The following is a 13,745-nucleotide window of genomic DNA, read 5'->3' on the forward strand; positions in this document are numbered from 1 at the left end:
TTTTAATTAATGGTAATGAATCAAAACGGGGCTGAAGTTTAAGGCGTATGAATCCTTCTCCAGGACCCTTTAATTAGAGCAACTCCAATTCAGTCCTCAGTGAGGGCTCTTTTTAAAGTCTGGGAATAAAACGTATGTTTTGTATAAAACTGTAATGCACATAAATTGGACTCTCCCGCCTTTACTTCGTTTTCCTTACAAATCCCCACCAACGGACTCGCACACTTCTGCATTTCAAATTACGTCAGCAGCATCATTCAAAAGAAGGCGGTTTCACCAAGCCCTGCTCCTCAGAGGGGTTGTCCTACCCCCCGTGCAGCTTGATAAGAGAGTTATGCTGCACACAGATAGAGCTATCTGAGTGGCTAGCCTTCAACCCGCCATTCCACGCAAAGAATACGCCATCTGGGCTGTCACCGTCGAGCAGAGTGACACTCACAAAATGGAGCAGCGGGTGGAGGGAGAAAAGCAGGAGAGACGGTTTCCATGTTGATTCTGGACAATAAAGATGATTTTTTTTTATGTCAGAAATGTTTGCAGAAAAATCAAAATGTCTGGTGACATGTAAAAAAAAGCAATGTTTTATAGACAATGTAGTTGAATTAAATATCAGCAACAGACACATTTTTTGTAGCCAAAATGTTCCAAACTCTGTGCACAGATCAGAAGAATTTGCTTTTGTTGAGAAGAACAGAGATTTTTTGGAATCCAGACTCATTACCCTATTGAAAATTTTCTTTGTAAAGCCGGGCCTGTGCTGCCACCAAACCAATATACTTAAATGAACTTTACCAAGTACTGCAAAGATCAAATTTATTTGCCAGAAGTATAAAAATTACAGTAATTTCAAGCTTGTGATCTGATTCTTTTTACAATCAAAATGAAATGAGTTGCTTGTTATCATGCCATTCCACCCTGAACTAAATAATCCATCAAATCCATCATTAAATGCCCAATATGAATATGACAAGCACGCCGATAATAGTTGCATGTGTTAGACAATATACAAGCAATTGGAGCAGCTTTCCATGCTGGAAACATTCATACATATCCATGAACACATCTTTTTATAGACATCAATCAGTCCACATTTTGCACCACAGATTCATCTGTTGTAACTGTGGATCTTATTCTTGTTTTTCTGTTTCAGACATTCTCCATATTCACCACCCATCCTGCCGTTTAATATCTATCCACCTGCTTCCTCACCCAGAGCAACAGAGGACGCCGCCCGCCGTCCCGCCGCCCGCCCGCCACGCTGGCTACCGCCATGACTTCCACCACGACTTCCACCACGGATTTTGACAATGTGGAGATCACGCAGCAGTACAGCCACATCAACACCCGCTTCGACCTCTCTGATGAGGAGCTCGACAATGACAACAGCTCAGCCCGGCTGTTCGAGCGCTCACGCATCAAGGCCCTCGCAGGTGAGCGCCTGCATAGTAAACAGGCTCTGTCCTCCATGACAGATTCTTGAGATGAAAGTCTTTTTAGCAGTGTGGGAAGGACGCAGAGGGCAACTGTGTAACTTTGGCCTGGTTGAATGAGGTTAAATAAAAGAAAAAAACGCTCCATAGCTGATATTTAAAGCTTCAGCTCCACACAGTTTGATTGAAAAGTGTGTTTCCGTGTGGATTTCTGTTATGGTATCACGCACACTCTCCCAGCAGCTGAGCCCTGACACCGATCCACGCCCTCTACGAGTAACCGGGATCACTTGCACATTCTCTGAATGTACACAGTCTGACCGATCTGGACAGCTGCCCTGCCCGTCTGCCTCCCATCGCATGGAATCTCTTGCATTTCTAGCTAAGCCGGTAGGCCACGGCCCACCTGTGGGTCGGCTGCTTGGGATTTTAAAATAGACGTGGATGGACTGGTGGTCAAAAAGTTGAGGTTGCAGGTCATACTATTTTCACGTCTTTGAAGTTAAAAATACAAGCGAGGTTAAAGATGAGTGGCTGACATATAAATGCAGCTTGGAAGAGAAGGACCTTGTGTTTGGGAGCCGCTCTCTCCAACAGTGTTACAATATGGATGAAGTATTTGTTGCTTCACTTTGAAATGGGCACCAAAAATTAAATCATTAGTGCCTCTGAGAGTTCTTTAAAGCCAATGGAGCTGGCGTAACATTCCCTTTTGATGCGCAGCTACTTGTGTACATTGAGCTCATGCAGCTTTTATTCTTGAAAGCAGACACTCGCATGGGCCAAGAGTAAGACTGCGAGCGTTTATGTTATGTAAAGCTAAAACATCAAATTTCTGTCTAATTCCTTGTGTCGTGCAGCTCATTCTGCCGTCTAATGCTATTTTTTGGCTGCATGCAGAAATACCTTTGGCAACAGTACCGTATAAATAAAATTGTTTCATATATGACTTTATTTTTTTGGTCGTTCTCTTTCATCATTAGGGAAGAATTTTGGCACGTTAAGTTTTTATTAGTTCTTTGAGGACCTCCTAATCATCACCCCTCCACCACCATGCTTGACAGTTGGTATGAGGTTTGTTCTTCCAAATGCAGACAAACATTTTATTGTCTTTTATTCAAACGTACACTTTTCTGAGACTTGTTTTGCTTTTTTCCCCCAGACAGCACCTTAGTCAACTTTAACATTTAACATGCTAAGTCAGGCCTGTCTAGTAAAACATTTTGGCGTTCTTGTTTTTACCTTGTAGCCTGATCTTGGAGTGAATTTCCAAGGAGAAAATCCACTACTGGATAGATGAACAACCAGTTTTGTCTTCTACATGCTACTTTCATATTTCTTACTACAGAATGATTCACTGCACATCTTAGGAAATTTACCTTATTACTCTTCCCAGACTAATGTGGAGCAATATTTTCTTCTCTCTTTCTAATTATCTTGATCTCTTTCTGCTTTGGCATTGTGCCAGTTGCGTACTTCATGTGCAGTATTGACCAAGCTCCCAAAACTTCTGCTTTTATAGAGGTGGATTCATTTCCAGTTAATGATGTGCTTTATCTGGGTGATGCACTCCCTCTTTAATCCCAGAGAGCAATGCTGCACAGAGTTTTTCTCATTCTCTCAAGTGTAGGATTAATATCACTTCCCTTATTTCTCCTGTGAGTCTTAATTTGCGAACTAATAACACTTTTCTGACAGTAATAAGATGATTCACCGTTCCTCTGACCAGGCCTATGATACCTCGTGGTGGCATGCTGTCCATGTGAGAATGAGGAGTTCATATTACTGCCCTTTCACTCCTACTAATTTTCAAACGATTTGATGAAAATGAACTTTTAAACATGCGCTATAGATGGAATGATCAGATATAGGAATTGTCAATGTTTTCCTTGATTGGCTCTACTGTAATCAGCTGGTCAAATACTGAAAATTACAGCTTAATAATAATAAAAAAAAAAGATTTTGATCCACAATGACCTTGTAATTCTTTCAGTTCTGTTGGATAACACCTGCGGGGCATTTCTTTTTGGTTTCATATCGCTTTTAGAGTAAAAAGAGTAATTCTAGGTCAAAACTGGAGGTCTGACCTCAAAGAGAAATAGTAATCGTCTTTGTTAATACACCCGCTTAGATTTTAAAGGCTTCAGAGCTGAGAATCACCTACCATGAGATCCGATTGGGTCCATTTTTCCAGCACTTAGTCTGGGAGTCCAGACTGCCTCTCTTCCCATGCAGGACTTTCATCTGGCACTGTTTTCGCTGTATTTCTCACCGTCTCTTCCTATCTCTTTAAGTAATGAAGGCTTCAGGTTTGAGCGTCAGTCGGTGATATTCTGTTAGAGTGCTGCTGCTGCACTGATGCTTCTGTAATGCAATCAGTGTTTCCTGTCAGGGGGTGAACGGGGCTGTGGGGGAAGAGACATGAGAGGTTCTGAATATTACCTGCCTCTGGTGTACAGCTTGTGAACTCAAAAATATGCACTTAGTGTGATTTCAAAGCATATTAGGATCCGTTTCACCGCAGAAGCCTAAAATAAAATCTGTCTTGCTTTTAGTCTAACATGCATGTAGTTTTATAATGTTTGGATTGTTGGCACAGGAACTCATAAGTGTGCCAGTTGTGTACTTCATGTTCAGTTTTGGTGCCGCTGTGTGGGAGTCGTAGGAACACGTGAATGCATTGAAACATACTGTATGCATGGATGGGGCTGCAAAATAAATCCCTCTGAAGCAAACCGAAGGCTGCCAGAGCCCTTGTGCTGCCTGAAAGTGGAGGCAGAGCTTTATCACGGTAACAGTGAGGAGCAAGTGAGAAAGAAAGACGAGGAGGAGGGAGGGAGGGAGTTAATGCAAAAGGGATCTGGAAAAGAGGACAGAGAGCCAGACGAAAGAGAGAGAAGAGGTGTGCCAAGCTCCTCGGCCGGCTCCAGTGGAGGTTTTCTTCTTGTTGTAATTGTTTTGGGGGCTTGGGGTTCAAGATGAGCAGCCCCTGCTTGCTGCGCACTGCCCCCATAAGCCAACCCCGGCTAAGAGAGGTCAAGATCAGCCTAAAGGCCAGCAGCAGGGATGCTGGAGCCGTCCGGAGCAGCAAGGAGACCGCAAGCCGACCTTTTACTCCAGCCGAGAAAGAGGCCCAGGTCCGTGTCGGAGTGAGCAGCAGCAGCAGCCGGAGCAGGAGCACCCCGCCGGTCCATCGCGCCCTCAGACCCGAGAGCAGGAAGGCAACAAGCAAGCAGCAGGTACTGGAGCACCACCCCGAGAGGAATGGCGCCGTCCTTCACATCCCACCTACCTCGGCGCCCACGGGGCTCTCCCCCTTCTCCTCATCGTCGTCCTCATCCTCCTCCTGCACCCCCCGGCGTCCGCGGCCCTCGCAAACTCACCCGAACTTGGCCCCAATCCTCTCCTCCTCCTCCTCTTCCTCATCAGCCAGGAGCATGAAACGGGCGCGCTGGCTTAGTTACAGCACCTCCAACATCTGCTTCAACTCCATCCTTGACGGACGCTTCAGGCAGCTGCAAGGTAACTGGATCCTGACCGTAGGACCGGGTGTGTGTGTGGGTGTGTGTGTGTGCTTGCTGAGGGAGTTGGTCCATCATGTTCTGCCTCACAAGGATGACACTTCTGAGATCATGCCCCTCCCTTCTCCATCATGTGTTTATGTTCATGTCCGGGCAATGATGGAGGCTAGAGGTTAGTTTGTCATTAGAACTTGTGTAAACGAAATATATCTAGTGGCTGCTTATTTAATTTCTGGAAGCTGTGTCTCTGCCCTGTTTAATAACAATCTTGGCTTTGAATAATTTAAATAACACCTCAAGATAACAACCATTTTTCGTCTCTTACAAGATTCAGTGCCATGTATGGCTTTCAACTTTCACAAACTGCTACAAAACAGCAAGGTGATGCGTCTCTGGGATGAATTTATGAAAAAACAACAAAACAAAAACAATCACTTTCTTTACTGGATTAACTCCTTCCTGCCTTTATTGTTACAGTTTTAAAAGAGAAGCGTACCATCACAGTGGATGTTTTTTTTTCTTCTGAGCTTGCACTATACTATCCAACTCCCTGATGACAGGAATGCATTAGTGAGGGGAAGAAAATGGAGGAGATGATGCAGGAACAGAGGGAAAGGCTTTCTTTTTTTCTCCCCCCCACCACCTCTGCTACATTTCAAGTATCGACTGATCCTGAAGGCTGCAGAGGCAACTGATAGCGAAGCTGCAAACTTCTGAAGCTTTTCTCTAAATCAGGGATGCCATGAGATGGGCCAAACACATCAATTTACCAACTGCGTGTCATGAAGTCTTTCTTACATGACTTTTTTCAAGATTGTTTTCAAGATTGTGATAAGATTTTGCAACAGATTGAAGTTGGAAAGGATGATTGTGATGAAAAGAGGCAGAAAGCAGCTTTTTTTTGCATTTACCAATTTATAAAGCATCCCTTAGTTTTCAGACTCTTTAGTAGTTTGACATGCGCCGTTGATGGTTGTTTCTGTTGTTCTGCCTGTGAACAAGCAGTTCCCCCTGTTCTGTTTTGAGCTTTGCGAAAATATTTACACTCCTTTAACTGCCTTCAGTTAAATCAGTGAGGATCTAATTTTATAGAACTGTGTAGAAGGTGTGCAGATTGGTCAGGCTGGATGGAGAACGTTTGTTAAGGTCAACTTTCAAGTCTTGCTAGAAATCTTTCATTGGGTTTAGTGCTGGTCTTTGACTAGGCCATTCTTTGTGCTTTGATCCAAAACATTTTCAGTGTAGCTCAGTCTTTCAAATTGTCTGACCAGAGCATCTTCTCCAACGTTTGTTGTGTCCAATTTATGATGTGAAACAAACTGTAAACATGTCTTCAAACGCCTTTCTGCTAAGAATTCCTTTCTTTTTGTCATTTTGACATAACATCTAGATTTCTGGAGTGGATGACACATGGTTTTCAAGTTTACTGTTTCAACCTCCTGAGCTTTGGAGATCCTCCACATATTTCTGCTGCATTCCTTGCTCTCTATGAAGCTGTTAGCTCATGAATGTCCACCGGAAAACCTCTTGAGGCCTTAACAGGGCATATGGATTTTTGCTCAGGTTTTATTTAGGATGATCATATTTAAAGGGTCTAACTATTACACATGCACAGCACACTTTCTAGATTTTAACTTGTAAAGAATGTCTAAAATAATGTCAGTTTTTTTCCCCCGCTTTTCAATTATTGCAACTTAGTGTTAGTCTTTCACATAAAATCCCCACGAAATACAAAAAAGTTGTGAGATTGTGAATACTTTTGCGAGGCACTTCAACTTGCTCTGGAAGTTGCCTGGTTTTGCTTTTCGCGTGCCGCTTTTGCATCCTACCTCTAATTCCCCTAATGCTCGGTCAGACATAAATAAACTGTGCAAACATCAAATGTACATTAATCTGATGTTCAGGGGCTTCGGATAGTTCTTTTAAGGGAGCAGACAGTTTATTTGCCTTGAGAGCATGTCTAGCAAGAGCATGCAAGGGGGTACAGAGAGCATGGAGGGGCTGAGTTTCATCGCCATGCTTTGCTGAGTGTACCTGTCCTAGTGTCATGGTGTCATGGCTGCAGGACAGGTTGCTTTGGCTGTGCCGTGACAGGGGCATGTAATAGGGTGCTCTGGGACTACTGGGCCACATCCAGTATGAGACGACTGTTGGGGGAAAAAAACAGATCAAGCCGTGTACAGAAAAAATCCATCAACATGAATAAGTCATAGGGCTTTCACTGGAGTCAAAAAGTGGTTGAGAGATCACCAAGTAAAAGCCTGTGAAACAGAAGAATGTTTAGTAAGACTTGTTCTAATATAAAGAATAGGAAAGCCTAAAGAAGTTGGTGGGCACAAGTAGAGGCCCAATTCATTTTGTGTGGACGAAAAACTGCGAGCACTCTGAACATGTAGTGTTCCTCTCGCACAGCATCATTAATTAATGTTGAAAAACAGACAACGCTAAATGGTTTTCCTCTCTGAACAAAAAACAGAAAAAGTACTCTGTAAAGTCATGTCAACCGCTTCCTACACACTGAGCTGTGTCCGTAGCACAAGTTAAATTAAATGATGTTTGAAGTCATACGGAGTCAAAAGAGCAGAAATGAATGTCTTAGAAAACTGAGAAACATCCATCGTATTCATACTTGATTTCTCAGTTTTACATAACTGCTATCTTTTGCAGTAGGTTCAGGAGGTCCAGTATGAAAATGTTGTTGTTCACCAATATCCAAATTTTTATGATTGTTAATTAAAATACTATTGATGGAGAAACAAGAAGCAAAAGGTGGTTTAAAAAAAAAGGACTTTATTTTGATGCTACAAAACCTGAAATATTAAAAATAAACTGTTTATCTTAAAGTTGTGACTTATTTTTGATCTTTGGTTCAATCTGCCTATACAGATTTGAGCTGACTTAGTTGTTTTCTTTAAGATCAGTAGTAATTGCTGACTTTGAGCTTTATTCCCATCAGTACCAGCTTCCGCACCTCAGAGTGTTGTTGTCAGTGATCGGAAAAAGATATAAGTCTTGAGTTTCCGATGAATAGTCAGTCAGAATCGACCAAGCTGTACTTCATTGTCATTCTATGTCCCCCCCCTTTTTTTCTTTCATGCAGGTTTCTTAAAAAGTAGGTAGTGTGCCCTGAGTGAGCCCCTTATTCTGCTTGAAATCAGTCAAAGTGCATTGCGATCATTTATTTTCGGGGGCTGGACAAAATACAGTTTATTGATCCCAAAGGGAAATTAAATGCTGTTGTATTTATTAATTCACTGTTCTTCAGCGAGTGATTATAGGTGCTGCTGGTGTTAAAAAAAAAAAAAAAGACTGACTTCACATGCAAAAAAGCAATAGAAAACTTGTTCAAGGCACAAAAACAAGTACTGTGTTGGATTTATCAAGTGCTTGTGTGTCACTCCTTTTTAATGCTGCCCATGCGGTCCATGTCAAAAATAACCACTGTATATATTTGAATGACAGCTTTCATAATTAGTCAAATTTTTAAATAACTTTTGCATTATGTGTTTGCGCTTAAAGAAACATGACTACATGGTGATTGCTGTTAATATCCTTTTGTTTTCTAATGGCAGTAGGGCTTCAAATACTTGGTATATTAAACGTTTTTACATATATTTTGATATACTCAAAAACTAGATAGTATTGTATGTTGCATCGCTAATAACATCGATATTATTTAATCTTCTTCCGCTCTGCAAAAGAGCAGATGGAACTTAAGGATTAAACAGAGCTTTTTATTCAAAAGAGCGCTTAAGGCTTTATTCCGTTTAGTCAGAGCTGTTGTCATATCAAGCTATTCCTCATCTGCAGAAAGCTTAGCAGGCGACATGAAAACAGTAACTCCCCCCTATTATTCTCTGTTGTCACATTGCTGCCCACTTGGCTGAGAGCTTCCCGGTGCAACCATGCTGTCCCTTCTCAAGGTCTCTCATTGTGATATGATATGGCAAAACAGCGTGGGGATGCACTTTAATTGGCCTCTCACTGACTGTGCTGTGAAATCCTCTGCACCCCAGACAGTTCAGAGAGGATTTGTCACAGTTTTTAGTCAGGCTCTTCTTTTGTCTCCGTTTTCTGTTCCTACTCTCTCTGCGTTTGTGCTGCTAATGGAGCTTTGAGTTATTTGCATGTTTTAATTTCCATTACTTTTTCATTATGTGGGGAATCCATGTGGATGCAGCGGAGCAGTGTGTGCCGTTGTTCTGCTGAGGGGAGCAGAGCGGGGCATGATTTATTTACTGTACCCTGCTGCACCATGTGTTTTACATACTGTAACTCCTGATTCGTTCTCCTGGATGGTGCTGGGAATTCAGCCGGAGCTGTAAAGGAGCTTACTGGGTGTTTTTTGGCAACAGCAGGGGAGATACTGTGGGTGATGTGTTTTGTTCTGTTTATCTTGCCATGCCTCTGCACAGTAAACCTGAAAGACTGCCTCTCAGGGAGCTCTTCCTTTTGCCAAGTTGACTTCCATCTAAAGTTCATGTCTCCTCCTCAATCTCCCCTTGCTTATTGACACCTTCTTAACCTAGAATACAATACTTGGCGTCTTTGCTCTAGCCTGCTCTCCACAGCCTGGTGCCCTTTCTTATTTTAGTTCACAAGTCATTATGGAGTCAGAGATAAACAGGGCAACCTTCAGTGTGGAGACTAAAGGGAACTGATATGCTGGGACCACTGGGACTGGGAATGTCCCATTGCTGACATAATAAGTTTTAAATATCTGTGAATTAATCTGTGTGTATCTGCAGTTAAAGTAGCAGTTAGCAAAATCAAGATTAGTGTCATGAGAAAACACCGCCCTCCTGTTGACCTTGCTCTGGATTATTTAGGTTGCCACAGAAATATGTTGAACAGATGCAGATCTGGCTCACTTGCCGTAAAGTTTACTTGGTTGGTTTCTGTTTGTTTTCACTGCAATATGCCTTGCAGGTATGTTTATAACCCTTGAAATATTTGCCTTTTTTCTCCAAGTTGAGCCACAAATGTTAATGTGTTTCACCCAAAGCATTACAAAATAGTGCCTAAGTCTGCAAATTATATAGGATTTGTAAACTTTTCCACAGATAAATGACCAAAGGTTAATAAGTGTCATTGTTAACTGTAAAGAACACAGCAGACAAGTCAAGGATACAACTGTGGAAGCATTTAAAGTTATAAAGCAACATCAGATTTGAACATCTTACTGACTCACCACTATTCAATCAAGACTTTAGTACTAAGATCAGAAAACCAACCAAGAGAGCCTTGGCAACTCTGGAGAAGCTGCAGAGGTCAAGCGCTCAGGTGGGAGAATCTGCGGACAAGACAACCGTTACTTGTCCAATCCACAAAACTGCCGTTTAGTGGCAAGAAGAACCATTGTTGAAGAAAAGCCATAAGAAGGCCTTTTTGAAGATTGCCACAAGCCATATAGAGGACGCAGCAAACATTTGGAAGAATGCTGATTAATTTATGAAAATAAATCCATGAAGAATATTTGTGAGAGGCTATAAAAACTTTGGGCAGAAGTGAAGGCTCACCCCCAAGAGGACACCGACCCTAAACAAGCAGCCAGAGTTGCAGTGGCATAATTTAGATCAAAGCAGAAAGGTCCAGTGAAATTGACAAAAATGCAGTTTAGATTCTGTGGCAAAGCTTGAAAATGGATGCTCACCGATGTTCTTCATTCACTGTGCTTTTGCTATTTTGTATATGTATATATGTGTTTTTACAGCACCTTAATTTACTCAATAAGAGCTCTTCACAGACAAACACTAGCATGCACAGCGATGTCTTCAGTTTGAAGAGCCCTTGTTGGAGACAGTAAATCCCTACCAGCTTCAGTGATGCTGCTCTGCAGCCGTGAGGGCAGTGCATTATTCATGGGGCTCATGTTCTTTCTTAAACTATGTTCCCTCTCCAGATGAGCGCGAGGCAGTTCAAAAGAAGACCTTTACTAAATGGGTCAACTCGATCCTTTCCCGAGTTGGTTGCCGCATCTCTGACCTCTACCTGGACCTTCGCGACGGACGGATGCTAATTAAACTGCTGGAGGTCCTGTCTGGAGAACGTCTGGTGAGTTGTGGCGTCTCAGCTTCAACTCTACCGCCGTAAAAGTTGAATGTTCTTTCCAGCTCATTTGTGATGTCTTTTCTTTCAAAAGTCCCTGTTTTCTTTTTCTTCCTTGTTTCCTTCGCAGCCGAAGCCCACTAAAGGTCGGATGCGTATCCACTGTTTGGAAAACGTGGACAAGGCCTTGCAGTTTCTCAAAGAGCAGAGGGTGCACCTAGAGAACATGGGGTCCCATGACATCGTTGACGGCAACCACCGCCTCATACTTGGGCTCATTTGGACCATCATCCTACGTTTCCAGGTAAACCGAGGCTGCAGCATCTAAAAAGATGGTGAAACTTAAAGCTACAAAGATGCAGAATGTAATCATTCTGTCTGCCTCGTGTGTAAAGAGCAGATACACTTAAAGACATGGCTTACCTTGTTTTAATTACGGATAATTACATTCTGATGTATCAGTAATTAACTGATGGCCCATATTGGTGAAACTCCATGGCTGCTCCCACAGCCATATGTATATTTCTGAACATATTGGTCTCGTTGGCGACACCTAGAGGATATACTGTGCTGTGAAACTGATTATTTGGCAGAAAGTACGATCACGTTCAATAAAATAAAATAATTAAAAGTTTAATTATTTCAGTAAGTCAGTTCACAAAGTGAAATACATTATATGTTGTATCTACACACTGATGATTTTAAGCTTTTCTGTGATACTTTTCCACTTGCAGCTAATGAAAACATTACATTTAAGGTCAGAATATTACATCGAACCAATAAAAGAAATGTTTTTAATGCAGAAATAGAGATTGAGCTGATAAACAAGCCTCATCTGAAATCATATTGTAATTTATTAAATATAACTGTGTTGCACAGATCAACAACAACAAAAATAATTCATCGGTCCTGTCAGATATGGGCTCATAGCATCTGTCTGTCTAGGAACTAATGAGGAGCAAACAGATGCAATTCATCAGGGGCATCATTTCTTGTAAATCGTTAAAATGGTTTAACTGAGTCTTTTCCTGTTTTTTTCCTGGATAAACTAGAATCTCAGTGATTCTACATAACTCCTGAGTGCCTTTGTGTATACAGTAGTCAATTGAATAAACTCACACGTAAAGTTTGAATTGCCGTAGCTTCACCCTTTCACATAATATATATTTCTATATATTAGTCACAAAAACCTCTAGCGTCTTGCATAAGCAGTTAGCATGATTGAATGTATGAGAGTTGCTATTTCTAACTGCATTCCCAGCAGAGTAAAGTCACCAAAAAGCTAAAGAAAAGAAAGAGAAAATGTGCTGTAAAAGGTAAAAAAAAAAATCACTTCTGTTTTGCAACGTTTGTGCATCGTCTGACTTCATTTATTAAATGCCTCCCTCATGCTGTAGATAGCTACATGTTTAAGGAGGAATAGCAAAGGCAGCGTAGCAAAGAGGTTTGTTAGCCAACCATGTATCCACAGCATTCACTAAAAGTACCATTAAAAACCTGTGTTTTGATTTATCGTTTGGAAAATTCCACAGATCACTTTTTTCTTTATTTGCTGCCAAACCCAACAGCCAGAAGTAGTAGAGTAATTATTGATAGTCAATCAGCAACAATAAACATGTCTCGTTTCCTGTTGTTTTTGTTTAGATGTGTCCACAGGCAAGTATCCGCGAGGAACGTTTAAACCTGCAGTTTCAGAATTATTTCTTTCGGATGCCTTCAGGCTCCAGTATTTCTCGTTCTTTGGAAGCTCACTACACATCTCTTTCTCTCTTATCATCCAGTGGGAAGGGCGGAGGGGAGTCAGATATTTATTTTTAATTTGACAGCAGCGTGGTTATTTTTAGAAATGATAGTTCAAACAATAAGTCCTTCTACATTATTCAACTTTTTCAAAAGGTAAGTTAAAAAGAAAAAAAAAACAGGCTGTATTTTTCAGTCTGCATTAGCCAAGGAGAAGCAAAGCTGGCTAAATTTAGCAATCTCTCAGGACCAGTTTCTTGTATCACATCACTGCTCTAATTACTGGCCCACTGTGTGGGAAATGAACTTCAGTCATTACCACCTATTTTCCACCCATTTTAACCACTGTTGAGGTTTGTAACAATCCTTTATGACTAATAACATTAATGATGCGTCACTGGAGATTTACTTCAATTTTACACAAAGAAGGAAACCAAAGAAATAAAGTGAAATATTATTCCCTAATGCAGTGTCCTCTCGGTTGTCTGTGTTCCTACTTCATCCTATGTAAAAATCAAATGTTAAGTTTGATCATTTACCATCCATCTGTGCGTCCTGTTCTTCATCAGATCCAGGACATTATTGTGGAAACAGGCCAGGCAGACCAGAAGGAGACACACTCAGCTAAAGATGCTCTTCTTCTGTGGTGTCAGATGAAAACTGCAGGGTAAGTACTTTACGTGGCCTTTAGCATCATCAAGCTGCTGTAAACATCCATCGGGAATTTGCAACCAGGTGCACGTCTGCTACTGTTTCACAACTCTTGAGTTTTTATTTCTTAAATTGTGCTAAGAGGGTACATGCTATATAGCAAAAGTATTCAAGCCTCTTGAACTTTCACTCTCTTTTATCCCTTTGCAAACGCAGACATTGGTGTATTTTATCAAATCCTGAGTCATAAAGTGGTAAAAATCGTGAAAGGAAAATAAAGTGTGCTTTTAAAACATTTGTACAAATAAAATAGAATGGGCCTAGTTAAGGTTCAGCTCTATATCCAATTCATACA

At 41.4% G+C, this 13,745-nt stretch overlaps 1 protein-coding gene across 3 annotated transcripts in view; it reads left to right on the plus strand.

Moving 5' to 3' along the window:
- The window catches only part of sptb (spectrin, beta, erythrocytic), a 41,910-nt gene that overhangs the window by 5,289 nt on the left and 22,876 nt on the right, over positions 1-13,745 (plus strand). The window contains exons 2-5 of one of the 3 annotated variants that reach the window (XM_055038744.1): positions 1,151-1,430; positions 10,854-11,005; positions 11,130-11,303; positions 13,309-13,406. In XM_055038744.1, the coding sequence (XP_054894719.1) occupies positions 1,271-1,430; positions 10,854-11,005; positions 11,130-11,303; positions 13,309-13,406 (584 nt within the window). In that variant the 5' untranslated portion in view covers positions 1,151-1,270. Of the gene's footprint in view, positions 1-1,150; positions 1,431-4,212; positions 4,953-10,853; positions 11,006-11,129; positions 11,304-13,308; positions 13,407-13,745 lie in introns of those variants that run through there. The other 2 variants (XM_055038745.1, XM_055038743.1) reach the window with 2 other exon arrangements.

The sequence above is a fragment of the Poeciliopsis prolifica genome, unplaced genomic scaffold (genome assembly GCF_027474105.1).
Source record: "Poeciliopsis prolifica strain line A6 unplaced genomic scaffold, Auburn_PproV2 SCAFFOLD013, whole genome shotgun sequence".
Lineage (NCBI taxonomy): Eukaryota > Metazoa > Chordata > Actinopteri > Cyprinodontiformes > Poeciliidae > Poeciliopsis > Poeciliopsis prolifica.